We start from the raw sequence: 15,214 nt of genomic DNA, 5'->3' as shown, positions 1-15,214 counted from the left end.
AGCTAAGGTATAGAATACTAAGCTAATTATAATTCTAGCTAACTTAAAGAAACGACTAATTCTATATAGTCTAACGCTTAGCTTCTTAAGTCTATTAGGACCGAAGAAACTAAATAGGAATTCTACGCTAATCTAAATAGTAGGAGCTAAGGTAGAATACGAAATTTAAAGGATCTTTTAAGGAAATTAAGTCTTAAAGGAAGTAATAATAAATCGAGTCTTTTAGAGCTATCTAATTAAGAGCCTAACGGTAATATAGAAAGTTCTATAGAAATTAATAGTTAGGTAGATAGAGAGAAGAGTTAATAATGAGGAAGAAGGATTAATTAACGATAACGAGAAGAATATATTTACGAGTTTTTCTAGGCTCTAGCTTATTAGTATTACTTTAGAATTATATATAAGTATAGTTAATTATAAGGTAAAGAGTAAGAATAAAAGTAGAATAGTTAACGAGCTTAGGTAGATATTCTATAAGTTTACGATAATAATTACGCTTTTCTATACCGATCTACGAAGCGATATAGGGTACTAAACGATAATCTAAGTAAACCTAAATAACTACTATAATAAGTACGGTAATTTAAACTAGAAGATTCGTAGTAGTAATATACAATACGAAGGGTAGAGTCTTTAAATTAAGGACCTAGATACTCTAGAAATTAAAAGATAGAAAACTAGGTAGCTAAATAGCTCTATTATACTAATAGCTATTATCGCTATTAGAGGATATAATAATAACTAAGTCTATATTATATTATACTATATATAGAATATAATTAAATAAGGTAAACGTTATAAACTATAGAAAGGAAATAGAGACTAGACTCGTACTATTATTATTAATAAGGATCTATATTAGTTCTTAATTATCTAGAAACTAACTAAGGGAGAAAGAGGAGGTAAAGTCTTTTATCTCGACTCTATCTACGACTATAAGAAGGAGAAGAATAATAAGAACTTAATTTATTTCTACTCGTTATTAATTATCGAAGGATATCTACTAGAAGATATTATTATTAGCGATATAAAAAGTAAGAAGTAATAGAATACTAGCGACTATAGGCTATAGATAATAATAAATTTTCGAGTATTCTACTATAGTAAGGATCTATAAGTAGTATAAATCGATATAGAGACGAGGGTAGAGGTAGTAGATATAATTACTAAAGAAGTTAAGAACTAGAAGATAAATCTATTCTTTCCGGAGAAGGCTTTCGTACTAGGCGAAATAGGGGATTTTAATACGTCTACTAGGGGGAAGAAGGTTACGGTTATCGATCCTAAGGATTTAATTAAGGCTAATATATAATCTATTAGGAGTAAGATCGAAATATAATTAAAGAAGTAACTACTAAAGTAGAGGAGGCTAGACTATATAACTATATAGCCGAATAATTTAGGGAGTACGAGGACGATTTATTATATATTATTTTATTTATATTACTTTAAGAATACGGTACTAGAACGTTACGATTATAGTATAGATATTTCTTTTACTACTAGTTAACTATAATTTCGTTTCGTTTAGTATTTCGTTTAAAGCTCTTTACTCTTTATAAGGTAAACGGCTTATATAAGTTATCGAGAGGGACTATTATATCGTTAATCTCGACGTTACTCTCTAAGTTTTCTCTTACGGCAACCGGTACTACGGCCTTAAGTTAACGGGAAGAATATCTAAATACTAGCTATAAAGAATTATTCTTAATACGACACGATTACTTAGTATTACGATATTTCTACGGGAGCGAGGTAATTTCTCTACGAATTAGCCAGCGAGCCTATAGTTCTAGGCATTATAGATGTACTTAAGAGGATTCTCTAAGTAGTAGAGCGGAGAGGAATATATTAAGGCTCGAGGCGCTTAGTTATAAGAGAAGAGAGAAGGGGCCTTAGTATAGAAGAATAAGTAAGGGAGGAAGAAAGTAGACGATCGAAGAGATAAGCAACGGAGGAAGAGTAACCTAATATACGCGAGCTTACGTAGAGTACTAGATAGTAGTTATAAGAGCATAGTTTATAGAATTAAGAGCGTTTTTTCCTTCTACGAGTTCGGCTGTATAACTGTATAGCCTAAATTTCAGTAGTAGTGACCTTTACGAATAAAGCCATTACGGCTTTATATACGTCTATTGCGAGAAGTCTTAAAAAGAACCCCTAGCAACGCAGCCCTGCCCCCTTATCCGACCTGCAGGATAGGCGAGAATATATGCCGATTTAATCTCAATACACTATAACTAAGCTAACTATAGTAATAGACCGTATACGAGTAGGCTCGGTAAGGTATATAGGGCCGTAGAACGGCGTATACCTATAAGATCCTTAGAGCGGATACTATAAGTATACGATAAGCTATACTTTATTACTACGATACGTATAAGTTTAGAATAAGGCCGCGTTAAGGATAACGCGACTAAAGGAGGGGATATTATTACGGATTATCCGTAATAGAAGTACTAAGAGGTATATAACTCGTAGGTATATCGTATACGGAAAGTATCGGGAGCTTATAGCTCCTTACGCTTCGAGTCGATGTCACTTTTATATATATAGTTAGATAGAGAACCTATAGAAAGACTCTAGAAGATCTCGCTTATCTCGTCCCTAATAGGTAGCTACGAGCTAAAATACCGATATTGTCACGGGATGCCAAGGAGTACGTATATATAGTGGATTGCTAGAGATATCGACACGAAGTGTCTATACTCCACGTCTTTTTAGCTTAATCGCTAGGGGCTATGGCATCCGCTCTAATAGATATTAATATATTAAGACGATAGCTATATAATTCGATAACTTTAATTACGATATACTTCGTATTCTTTTAATCGAGCTTTTTATTCTTTCGCGTTATACGTACGTTCCTTAAGTTAAGCTAGGCCTTATCGCCTACGCGAAACTCTATTAATTATTATCTTATATAGTTTATAATTTCTTCTTATTCTTATTAGGTAACGACTATAGAAGTTTAAGTCTATTCTCTCGCCTTCTAGAATTTTCGTATAATTTCTTCGCTCTATTATATTAATCTATTTCCTTCTTTATCTTTATAGAACTTATCTTATAGTTATACGAGGTTAATATTATTTTTTTTATTATTATCTATTAACGTCTATTTTAGATCTCCTTACGGAACTACGTAGACGATTTACCTTATATAGGAAAAAGCTCTTTCTTTCGTAGAGTAAAACCTAGGGCTCGTATCGCTAGAAGTATACGTCTCTGTCAGGCAATAGGTCCGTAAGCCCTTAAGGATCGCTCAAAAAGACTAGAATCTCGCACGAAGTACGAGGTATTCTCGGACCTATTAGTTATATACTTGCTAGGAAGCCTCTTAGGGTATTCCTAATAGTCTCGTACGCTTCCGGCCTCCTTATCGCCGTCGTTAACCGTATAACTTTTTACCTATAATCTAGAAAGGTCTTACTCTTTCTTTTTCTTCTTCCTATTATAATCCGAGCTATAAGTAGTTCTAACTAAGGTAGGGTTCCTTAATAGAGTAGGTACTAGAGTATTAACTAAGATAATAAAGGGAATATATAATCGTCGGACTATATCCTAAATATAGGTATAGGATTACTAACGAAGTTAACTATAATCCGTAATATCTAAGTAAAGGAGCGTATATATATAATGCTAGTCTAGACTATAGACCTACTTAGACTATCCTTATAGTCTATAGTCCCCTATAGTCCATCCTCTAGTTACGTGACATAGCCTCGTTCTTCATCGGCTAACTTCCTTGTTTCCTTCAAGTATAGGTAGCTTGTCCTTGGCGACCCTTTCAGTGACCTGGTTCGTAACACATTGCTTCATACACTATCCTTTTTCGTCATCGCGGTGTTGGTGATCTAACATTTATTTTTCGTGCTTCAACAGGAACTAGGTGGAGGAATTGTGAATTCCGCAAGTTCAATTTCACCCCCGGCTCGATTTCAGGCGATGCCCATATGGTCCTAGATAGCGCTATTCGGAATTCTGCAGGCTTGGAAAACGAGAAGGTGGTGAAAACGGTGGTAGTGTGCGAAGTGGCGGAACCTGAAGCTGTTATCTAGCGTCTTTCGTCGAATGCTCCTTGAAAGATTAAGATGTCTAGAACTCCCCATATAGATATAGACTGTTGGCCAGAAAATCTTCATACCAAAAGTGATCATCTATATAAAACCCCGTGAACACTTTCTTTCGATAAACAGTGTGACGTAAGTTCTTTTCCATTTGCTCAAAAGCTGATTTCCATGAGCGCTCGTTTCTCTCTGTTCCAATGTGAAGCCCTTGCAACTGCAAGAGCCCCGGCCACACAAGACAGCGACTGTCACCAACTTTATCAACATATTTTCCCCGACTTAATGTGGCCCCTCTTGACCCTGCTCCATGGAACCCTTTTTGCTACGTTACCTTCGTGAGAGTTGTCTGTGTCACCAAATTGGTCAGATTGATGAGCGTTTGGTAGAAAACATCTTTTCGTCGTTTCTTCTCAGCTGGACTTCTCAATAGATTCAATCTTTCTCTTCGTCTCTCGTTGCGGCAGGACCCCCACCGATGCCTGGCCTCATCACTTATCTGCTCCCAGCGCTCCCGAAGAAGCATAGGTGAAGTCAGCCCACTCAATCCAGAAGCTTCGCAGCCAGAATTTGTACTGCCAATCGGGATACATGATGGTGTTTCGGTTCGTCTTGGGATCAATGAACCAAGAGGTACAACCGGTGGACCAGACAAGCTGCTTGGCTTTCTTCTGGATCCATTCAATGTCCTTCTTTTCTGCTTCAGGACGGACCACGACCGTGTCCTTCAGGGTCTTGGGAGTCGAAAACCACGAGCCGCGACGCGACTTTTCCAGTGCTTGCAAGATGGGCTTGATGACGCAGATGGTAAAGTTGATCTGGCATTCGGTCGTGTAGATAACCGACAGATGCCCACTCAGCGTGTTGGGACCCATCATGACGAAGAAGTTGGGGAATCCGGAGAGGCAGGTGCCAAAGTAGGCGGAAGACGAGCCTTCGCTTACGTCGTCCCACTGCGAAATGGTTCAATGTTAGACCCAAAACCCGTGGAAAGAATCAGAATCCGGGGATGAGAGAACTCACATGGTCATTCAAGTGGATGCCATTTTCACCTCGTATATCCATCGGAAACAGGGCCTTCTGAGTATCAAAGCCGGTTGCCAGCACAATAGCGTCAGCGTTGACCAAACGGCCAGATTTTGTGCGGACTCCGTCTTCGACGATTTCACTGATGGGATCCGAGTAGACCAGCTCAACGTTGTCCTGATGTAAACAGGCGAGGTAGCCGGTATCGTTGACACGGCGCTTGCATCCGATTTCGCTGTTGGGCACCAAGAAGTCTCGATATTTGGCGGGTGAATTCTTCTTGATGTATTCAGCAGCATCTTTTGCCCACGCGGCTCGAGTCTTTGCGCCCGACTTGACGTTGAAGCCTCCAAAATCGCGCTCTCTGGTCCAGTATAACATTGCACGATACGCTCGCATCAGGCCAGGAATCCATCGTAGGCACCACTTGAATAGACTCGAGTATTCAGGGTTGGGCCTTTCGGCAAGCCAATGTGCTTGACGGCTGAATTGTGTCAATTTCCGGACAGCACCCTTGCCTTCGCTGAGGACGGGAACGAATTGTGTGGCGCTGCAACCATTTCCTATCCGACATGAGACAGTATGAGCCTTCGGGACACTGGGATTTTTCAAGGACTGTACTCCGTACCTATGGTAACAACAACCTTGTCTTGCCAGTCAAAGGAATGGTCCCATTCTGCAGAGTGGAAAAGGCGGCCTTGGAACTTGGATGCGCCGGGAATATCGCATTTCTTTGGAGTCGACAACGCTCCAACGGCGGAGACCAGGATCTTGCAACGGAGTTGCGAAGTTTTCCCTGTGGGTAACTCTCGGATTTTCACAAGCCAAGTCGCCGTTTGCTCTTCCCAAAACGCAGATTCAACCAACGTTTGAAATCTAGCATGCTGTGCCAAGTTGTACTTGCTAGCGACACCTTCGAAGTACGCTTGGATTTCTGGTTGCATAGCGAAAACCTTAGACCAGTTCGGGTTCAAAGCGAATGAGTACGAGTAAAAATGGGATGGCACCTAAACGTGTTAGCCAAAACCCGGGCTGCTCCAGCACCAGTCAAGACCCACATCGCAGCCACACCCAGGATAAGTGTTTACATTCCAAGTTCCTCCAATGTTGGTGGTCTTTTCGATTATCTGAAAGTTTCGGCTACCGTATGTTCGAATTAGCTGCACAGCGAAGCCGATGCCGGACATTCCCCCTCCAATAACCAGCACATCAGTATCTAACAACATATTGTAAGAATAGTTGACAAAAGCTTGAATTGTGAAATCCGTGTGTAGTTGCTAAGTGCAGATCGTATTACAGGTTAAGGTTGGATGTTCTGAAGAATAGTGTCGACTATATATGGAGGCTGATTTGCGTTGCTTCTTGGACGGCTCTACTTCCTCGTCCCGCATGACTTCCAGGCTGTGGCTGGAGCGGAAAGCGCAGAATGTTCCGCCGGTGGCATGACTATTTGTTGCCACCTGCTCAGGAAACTGACGCCATTTTTCGAGAATTTCAACGCTGGGTGGTCTAATCCCGGGCGAGCGCGAGGCAGTGAGCTGAGTAAATGGTGGTCGGCAATATTGCTCTCCCTGCTACCCGCTTTGACTGCCTCTCGCTAACATTTCCTCCGGCAAATGTTCCCTTCACAGCGACGATCGTCTTACCCAGTTGGTCAGAATAACCCATGTTTTTTGTTGCAAAACACCACGAATGGATCTTTGACTACGCGATACGGTAACGGTTCGGTCCTCATGACAGGAGGCGGAGATAATGTAAGATTGATTCATTCTCACGCCAAAGGAAGCGAAACGTTCCGCCACAGCTTCGAAATGCATACTACCGACAAAATCTTAGGTGTGTCTGGTTCCAGGCTGGAAATGGCTCAGCATCGGCTACAGATACCCGATAAAAGGTAGGACGATATACTCGCAATTTCACAAACGACGTGGGATCTTCTTATATATAGATAAAACTTGATGTTCCTATGTCTAGACGTGCAAAACACCTTGAAGATTTGCTCGTGACTTCAGGAAGGAGATAATAGGCGGTCGTCATGTGTCCCGTCCCAATGAATGAAACAACTCTAGTACCATCCCACTTGGAACAAACACGCTTCGGGGCTACCAAATATACCCCGGAGTTCGATGTTCAGGGTAAGGTGATCGTCGTCACCGGTGGAGGCAGAGGGTTGGGCCTCTGCATGGCTGAAGCCTTATTTCAAGCAGGAGCAATCGGTAGGTACATCACGATCATATACCTGGGTGCTTGTCATAAAGAATCTGAGCCTGAATTTTACAATAGTACACTGTCTCGACCGCCTTCCAGAACCGCACGATGATTTCCCCACCGCCCAAAAGCTCAACGGAAGAAGCATAGGCGGCAGAATCCACTACCACCGAATCGAGCTGACCAACACGCAAGAGCTTCACCAGCTAGTCGCCGACATCGCAACTGAGCACCAAAGGCTGGATGGTCTCATCGCCGCCGCCGGAGTTCAACAAGTCACCTCTGCCCTAGATTTCCAAGTGGAAGATGTTCGAAAGATGCTCGACGTAAACTACGTGGCCGTTCTGATGTCGGCACAAGCCGTTACCACCCAGATGTTGAAATGGAACACACCCGGAAGTATCATGCTGGTAGCCAGCATGTCCGCCATGGTGAGTATCTGTCTTCCCTCAATGTATACCGAGGTCTTTATCTAACTCTAGCATAGGTGGCCAACAAAGGTCTCCGAACGTGCGTCTACAATTCCAGCAAGGCAGCGGTGTTCCAGCTGACTCGAAACCTTGCGATGGAGTGGGGTAAGGAAGGTATACGCGTCAACTCGCTGTGTCCAGGCCACATCGTGACGCCAATGGTGGAGAAGAACTTTGAGGATGAACCCTGGCTTAGAGAGATGTGGGAGAACGAGAACATGCTGGGCCGACTGTCGAAACCAAATGAGTTCAGAGGGGCAGCGATATTCTTGTTGAGCAATGCTAGCTCTTTCATGACTGGGAGCTCGCTGGTCATTGATGGTGGACATACAGCATGGTAAGACGAAGGGAGTAAAGCAATGGGTACTAGAATTTTCACAGCTTTAATTTACAACGACACTGATCCTTCCTCTTGTCCTTGCAATGTTTCCCATGCGTAAATACCTCCTTGCAACTACAGTATACAATGTCTCTCCAGCTGAGCGTTTTCGGCTCTAGACAGATCCGGGGAAAAGTTGGAGAATTCGGAAATGTAATGAGAAGGAAATAGTGGACGACATTCGGAAGAATTGCCATACCTGCCTTGGGTAAGGTGGCCAGTCGGGAAAATAACCAGAACCTAAACGAGATGGGAATCTCCTCCAGGGGCAAGGCCGGGTTCCATTATCTTGATAAGGTTTAAAGAAACACTTTCACGCAGGCTTTGAAACGCCCATACTGTCTAATTGGTGTAATACGCCACAAGCTCGGGTGGTTCGCCTAATGTATTTCCCCGTGGGGGCTGTTGTGTGTTCCTCCACAATACCGTCGAATTTGATGGAACGTTATCAGTTGTCCAGACGGAGTCTCATCCGAAGCCGGCACAGTTAGTGTTCTTTGGATCCAGGAGGCCCTTCGGGCAAGCGGAACCCGCAATTCAGAAGACAGCTGGGACATAAATATGCCCTTGCCGTCGCAGATTGGAAGTTCTGTCTTTCTCTTCATCATCACCCACAAAGTATTTGAGGAGATACTACGGTAAACCGACATACAGCTTTCAAAATGAAGCTCTTTAAGAAGCCTGAAGAGGTTGCTGGCTCAGCCACGCCTGCTATCCTCATGGGAGGGTTCGCTTCTCTCGGGGGTATTCTCTTTGGCTATGATACCGGCACAATTAGTGGTATTCTGGCAATGGGTAAGTGATCGATCTCCCCTCCTCCTCCTCAATCTGGCTTGACTAGTGGCTGAGAGCTCCTTTGCAGACTATTGGGTCAGACTTTTCAGCACTCATGTCGATGTCCAGGGGCAGGCATACATCACCACTGGCGAACAGAGCTTGATTGTTTCTATTCTTTCAGCTGGCACATTCTTCGGTGCTTTGTCTGGTGCACCAATTGGTGATCTAGCTGGAAGGCGACTTGGTCTTTTAGGTATACATTACAATGAGACTCGTAACCATGACGTCCGCTGACCTTGAATTCAACCAGTTTCATGCGTGATTTTCAATATTGGAGTAGTCATGCAAACTGCAGCAATGGCTATCCCGCTCTTTACCGCTGGGCGTGCGGTGGCTGGCTTTGGGGTGGGCCTGCTCTCCAGTCTTGTCCCGTTGTACCAGTCCGAATGCAGTCCCAAGTGGATTCGAGGAACAATCATTGCTGCGTAGGCACTGTTCTCAAGTATCGCTGACATGTACTGACAACCGATAGTTACCAACTTGCGATCACCATTGGGCTCCTGCTAGCAGCGATCGTGAACAACGCCACTCATGATCGGAATGACTCTGGCAGTTACCGCATCCCTGTGGCCGTACAGCTTCTGTACGGCTTGATCCTGGGATTCGGAATCTTCTTCTTTCCAGAAACGCCTCGGTTCTTCGTCAAAACTGGGAATACCGCCGAAGCCTCCAAATCCTTGGGGAGATTACGTCGTCTGTCTCCGGATCATCCCGCAATTACCGAGGAACTCGCCGAGATCATTGCAAACCATGAGTATGACATTGCTCTAGGAACATCCAGCTGGCTTGATCTTTTGAAAAGCCATGGTCGACAACGGCGCCGGCTTTTGACTGGCTGTGGTATCATGGTGGCACAGCAACTGACCGGAATCAATTTCATCTTTTATTATGGAACTCAATTCTTCAAGAACTCCGGCATCAGCAATCCATTCTTGATTGGACTTACAACGAATCTCGTCAACGTCGCCTCAACAATTCCAGGCTTGTTGCTCGTTGAGAGATGGGGAAGGCGACAACTTCTTTTCTGGGGAGCTGTTGGTATGACCATATGCGAATTCATCGTTGCGATTGTAGGCGCAACTTCCTCATCCAATGTAGCCAATACGGTTCTGATTGCATTCACATGCATATATATCTTCTTTTTTGCCATCTCATGGGGTGTTGCAGGATGGGTGGTTGTGGTATGTTTGATTCCATCCCTTTGCTCAAAGCCCGCTAATTCCCCTCCAGGGTGAGAACTTCTCTCTGCGATTCCGTGCACAGTCAGTTGCCTGTTCTATCGCTAGTAACTGGCTTTTAAACTGGGCAATTGGTTTTGCAACTCCATATCTGGTTGACGAAGCCCCTGGTGCGGCAGGTTTGCAGGCCAAGGTGTTCTTCATCTGGGGTGCTTGCTGCTTGGGATGCGCAGTCTTCGTTTACCTTTGCATCTTTGAGACCAAAGGCCTCACGCTCGAACAGGTAGATGACATGTATGAGAAAGTGTCGCAAGCGTGGCAGTCGGAATCGTATACCCCACAGGACACCTTTCAGGAACAGATGCGGAAGCAGAGCACATGTGGGGTTGAACATGTCGAAGGCCAGGACGCCAGAGGCTTTGTTGAAATCAACTCCGATATCAAATCCCAAACAGTCCAAGTTTGATGATTGATATGCAGGAAATGGGTCTTTTAGGTGCGGTAGCAGAGATGGTGGTGGCCGTGGTGAGATGCACACTTGAAAATCTGATACATGGCATGGACATCCATTCAAAAATTGACAGGCGGTCATAGAACCATCTTAGACATTCATGGTTGTATTTATCCCGCATTCCACTCTTCTTCCAGTTTTCGCATGCGGTAGCCTGTGGCCCAACCTAGATCCTTTTGAATGCTCGAGAGTATGCCTAGGACAGCCCTGCGCTCAAAAGTCTCGGAAAGACATTGGCCAGCAACAAATAGCGGTTGCAGGGAGTGAATCCTTACTGCATCGGGGAGATTTGAAAGGCTGATTCCACAAATTTCTCGGCTGTGATACTGGGCTTCCTCTTGGATCATACGATACGACCATAAGCGAGCAGTGATTGAAGACTTGATGGCGGTAGATTCCTGCGGTCTGTTCACCAATAAAATTATGCGTGCCATGTGATAGTACTGCATAGTTGCTGCGCACATCGGGATGCTGTACCACACCTTTTCGAAATTCGGTAGATCGATTGGGGAGTCCTGAGTGTCTTGAGACGCAAGTTTGGTCCTTGCGCAGGGCGCAAACGTCGACGGTAAGCTATCGTACCAGGTCTGTAGTTCTTGCTGGAGTAGATTCCATCTCCCAAGAAGCTCTTCTTGTGGAATGGCAAATCGTTGTTGGCGAGCAGTTGGTAGTTCAAAGTCTCCTGGATAGATGCCGTCACCAGCCGCAAGAAAATTCACAATCTTACCCAAGAGCCAAATCATCGAGTTGCTTATCATGTCTTCTTCCACTTCAACACCATCATCGCTGTGAAGAGTCTCTCGTCCAGCATCGTTCGTTCGAAAATCACGCAAGTTTTTATTTTGCAACAAGATACCATTCTCATCAACATGAATACCGACCTTACGCCAAAGCTGAACGTCACCGGGGTCAAGTCGGGTTCTGGTTTCTCCAATGACTATATCGTTAGTTCAGGACGTGAAACCGATCTTGGGGAACTTTACATGCGGACAAAAAATCTTGTCTGGCGAAATTCCAGAAGATAGATCGTTTCGCAGCTGTAAGTTGGATATTGCTGATAGACGATGTTGGATTATGTAGCTCGAATGAGGAATTGTCCAGAAGAGGTAAGGCACTCAGATGGGCTTTCCATTCGGGGCCAGGCGCATCCATTAGCTCATACATTGATAAAATGGCGACTGTAGCGAGAATCTCATCAGGATAGCCTTTTTCTCCGTATACTTCCTGCTGACTGTCGACAAGCTGAACTGATTCCAGAAGGAGGCTGATGGCGTTGTCATAGTGCTCTACACTCTTATAGCTCCAATCAACATGACTGAAGTTCTGAGAGATTTCACCAATCGCAGTTTGAGACCGTGAATAATTATGACTGCAATCGGCTTGCCTCCTGACACGCTGCAGATGTTTCGTGGCGAAAGCACATGCAGCATGCTTGAGGAGTGGTCGAGTTGCTGCAAGAATGGGTATCTTTTGGGAAAAGTAGCCGCCAGTATCGAAAAGATCCATCCTGTGATCTCTCCGTTAGTAGACGCGACTTCTTAGCTTGCAGGGACTGACCATTTGCCTGGACTTTCTGCAAAGTGCCGAAGAAGCAGAGCATCTAATATGCTCGTTTCTGTAGCTGCTTCTGATGCTGATGGAGATTTATGAACTTGCTCCAGTTCGACGGAGTAATTGGTAACTGTCGGTCGAGGACTACCAATGTCTTGGTCGTCGATTTCAAATCCGACATTCTCGCTCATTTGTCGCATATCGGGTTCCTGAGGTGATGTTTGGATGTCGAGCCGGGATATACTCGCATCTTTGGCCATTTGCGGAGGTTGACTGATTGCATCGTTGGAATCCTCCTCGTAAGGGTCAAAGATTTGAACAAACGTCACTATTTGAACAATGAGCAGCCATGTATCGGAACTCATATGATCTACTTACGATGGGCCGGTACATCGAGCCAAGTGTGACGGTCCTGTCGTCGCTGGTGCCTTGATTTTGCCCTCAAGTCGCTGTGTGGAGTCTTTCGCTTCTCATTGAAGGGATTACTAACATCAAAGTGACGAAACATCGAGCTACCAAAGACACACCCGCGGGACGCCCTAACGCAAGGTCCGCATTCCGGCTTGACTTCATCACATTTGAGTTTTCGCATGCGACAGGTATCACTTCCAGAGGCAGCTTGGTTAGCAGGTCAACGCAGTCAGCGATCGGAACTTGAAGCAACGAACCAACCGTTGTGTGATCGAGTGTTGTTCGCCAGAGTCTGCATAACAGGAGGCAGACGCAGGGAAAGAAGGAGTTTGCATTTGGTCCAGAAAGGCGAAGATGGGGCAGGATTCTACGAAGGTCGTGCTGCCAATAAGGTGTAATATCTGAGTCTTGGCAGGCTAGTGCACGTGATAACGTAATAGTGTGATTGCCCGCTAAGGACCCTGATTGCGGCTAGCTACTCTGGGTTACCACCCTCCACGTGTACATATAGCGGCCATCCCCCCCTCATTATTGCAGTTAGTCAATCGGATTCCTCTGGCCGCTACAACAACAACAACTATAGTACTCAATGTGAATAGAAATGTCATGCCACTTTTGTTGAGTTCAAGATGAATGGCAACCGTCAAGCTACTGATCTGGCACATTCGATGCCTGACGCATGAAAGGAAGGTGTGTCGGAGGGCTTGCCGTTAAGTACATGGACATTTCCCTCTTTTCTAAACAGTTATTCAATCATGAATACGTGAAGGAGGTATATGAACTAATTGGATGAATTATGATTGGTCGCCTATCCCATAGCTCTATCTATTGCTTCTAGTTGTACTTCTTGCAAAATGGACGTGTAAGAGGATCGGTTATATAGATATCTATCTACTGTGAAACGGAAGGCATTCTGCCTTGTGAATGCCTTGCGTGAGCCTCGTGAGTGCCTCATAAGGTTGACATTCGTCAATACGATACTAGTCTCACAACCGCTTGCCAAATGCTTCATCGAAACCCACCAGCGTAATTCTATACTTCACGGCACCCTTCTTGACTCTTTCCACAGCCTCCTTGCAGCCTGCTTCACTGATGTCGACTGTTTCCACCCAGCTGCAGTTTCGTTAGCTATGCGAACAGTACTGGGTCAATGGCTATTACCTCTTGATATTCTGCTTGCTTGCCAATTCCAGCATGGAGAACATCTCAGGCCTGCTACCGATATGGCTGACACCCATCTGGTAACCTCCACGCATGTAGTCAAAAGCCATCATGGAAGGGAGCGGTCCGTCGGGCAAGCCGACATTGTGGAAAGTTCCGTTGACGGCCAAGATGCTCATGTATGCCTTCATGTCGAAGTTGTGGGTCGCGTCAGCAGTGTTCAACACGTAGTCAAAGAAGAACGACCAGGGCTCGTGCCAACCCTTTTCCTGTGTGGAGATCATCTCTTGCGCACCCAGTGCTTTCGCGTCGTTTGCTTTACAAGGTCTGTGGGATATTGCGTAGGTCTCAGCACCCAAAGCCTTAGCCCACATGATTCCAAAGTGACCTAGACCCCCGATACCGATAATGGCAACCTTCTTTCCCGGGCCGATGCCTGCGCGAACCAGAGGGCTGTAGGTTGTGATACCGGCGCAAAGCATGGGTGCAGCCAGGCTTGTCGGGATCGAATCTGGGATTGCAAAGGTAAAATACTCGTGCACTCTCACATGGCTGGAGTATCCTCCCTGCGAGATGGTCCCATCAGGATAATGGGCGTTGTAAGTATCTGTACACCAAAATCAGCTATTTTCCCCCAAGTAGCGAGGAGCTCTGAGCTTACCCACTTGTTTCAAACAGTAGTTCTCATTGTCGTTCTTACAATTGACGCATTCCAGGCATGCATAAACTTGCGCTCCAACGCCAACACGTTGTCCAATTTGCAAAGTTGTGACGCTGGGTCCAATTTTCAGCACAGTCCCAACAATTTCATGGCCAACGCATAGGGGAAGGTTGCATTTTCCCCAGCCACCTGTGATGGTATGGACGTCACTGCCACAAACTCCACATGCTTCGACGGCGATATCGACATCATTGTCGTTGAACGGCTTTGGCTTGAACTGGGGAGAAGAATTAATCTACATTGCCGGGACATTTTATCGGGTTTCTTACCTCTTGCCTCTTGAATATGCTCCACTGGGTGTGCGAGTTCACCATGAAGCCTTCGAACGTTTCTGGGTACCCCATACTGTCCACTACTGAAATTTTGATAACAAGAGTTTTGTATATTGTGAGAGAATGGTCATGGTAGTAAAACAGAAGCCTCGACTAGGCGTCATAATGGGGATGTTCTTCCTAAAGTATGTTCTTCAACTTACATACAATGAATATCGGAAACCCTTCGGCTCCAATTTCAGCATCTGGGTCAAGGGTTTTCTCCTCAACGCTATTCCAACTTTGGACGGGCTAGACATCGACCAGATGGTTTGCTCAGGACTATTAGGATATATTAGCGAGTGGCGAAATCGCGGGGTTAAAAGCGGTGATGTTGCCGGACCAATCAAAGTCTCGCTCTCACTCAGCGAAAGTTAGCGAGCTGT

At 44.9% G+C, this 15,214-nt stretch overlaps 5 protein-coding genes across 5 annotated transcripts; 2 read left to right on the top strand and 3 right to left on the bottom strand.

Moving 5' to 3' along the window:
• Nucleotides 1-4,555: 4,555 nt before the first annotated feature.
• A1O9_07963 (uncharacterized protein) lies at nucleotides 4,556-6,316 on the bottom strand (the record flags this gene model as incomplete). Its single annotated transcript, XM_013403518.1, has 4 exons — nucleotides 4,556-5,017; nucleotides 5,088-5,653; nucleotides 5,719-6,097; nucleotides 6,149-6,316. 4 exons carry the CDS (start codon nucleotides 6,314-6,316, stop codon nucleotides 4,556-4,558), a joined length of 1,575 nt encoding a protein of 524 aa, XP_013258972.1.
• Nucleotides 6,317-7,140: 824 nt separating this feature from the next.
• A1O9_07962 (alcohol dehydrogenase) lies at nucleotides 7,141-8,109 on the top strand (the record flags this gene model as incomplete). The annotated part of the gene is made up of 3 exons (XM_013403517.1): nucleotides 7,141-7,306; nucleotides 7,374-7,729; nucleotides 7,786-8,109. The coding sequence occupies 3 exons, from the start codon at nucleotides 7,141-7,143 to the stop codon at nucleotides 8,107-8,109; spliced, it is 846 nt and encodes a 281-aa protein (XP_013258971.1).
• Nucleotides 8,110-8,809: 700 nt separating this feature from the next.
• On the top strand, nucleotides 8,810-10,628 carry A1O9_07961 (uncharacterized protein; the record flags this gene model as incomplete). The annotated part of the gene is made up of 5 exons (XM_013403516.1): nucleotides 8,810-8,942; nucleotides 9,010-9,177; nucleotides 9,235-9,409; nucleotides 9,457-10,165; nucleotides 10,215-10,628. The coding sequence occupies 5 exons, from the start codon at nucleotides 8,810-8,812 to the stop codon at nucleotides 10,626-10,628; spliced, it is 1,599 nt and encodes a 532-aa protein (XP_013258970.1).
• A 155-nt stretch (nucleotides 10,629-10,783) lies between these two features.
• On the bottom strand, nucleotides 10,784-12,179 carry A1O9_07960 (uncharacterized protein; the record flags this gene model as incomplete). The annotated part of the gene is made up of 2 exons (XM_013403515.1): nucleotides 10,784-11,610; nucleotides 11,657-12,179. 2 exons carry the CDS (start codon nucleotides 12,177-12,179, stop codon nucleotides 10,784-10,786), a joined length of 1,350 nt encoding a protein of 449 aa, XP_013258969.1.
• Nucleotides 12,180-13,621: 1,442 nt separating this feature from the next.
• Nucleotides 13,622-14,861, bottom strand: A1O9_07959 (alcohol dehydrogenase (NADP+); the record flags this gene model as incomplete). Its single annotated transcript, XM_013403514.1, has 4 exons — nucleotides 13,622-13,748; nucleotides 13,797-14,403; nucleotides 14,458-14,734; nucleotides 14,787-14,861. 4 exons carry the CDS (start codon nucleotides 14,859-14,861, stop codon nucleotides 13,622-13,624), a joined length of 1,086 nt encoding a protein of 361 aa, XP_013258968.1.
• Nucleotides 14,862-15,214: the final 353 nt, after the last annotated feature.

This window comes from Exophiala aquamarina (genome assembly GCF_000709125.1).
Source record: "Exophiala aquamarina CBS 119918 chromosome Unknown aczIA-supercont1.6, whole genome shotgun sequence".
Lineage (NCBI taxonomy): Eukaryota > Fungi > Ascomycota > Eurotiomycetes > Chaetothyriales > Herpotrichiellaceae > Exophiala > Exophiala aquamarina.
The sequence above is the reverse complement of the archived record's forward strand: the minus strand, read 5'-3'. Positions and strand labels throughout refer to the sequence as shown.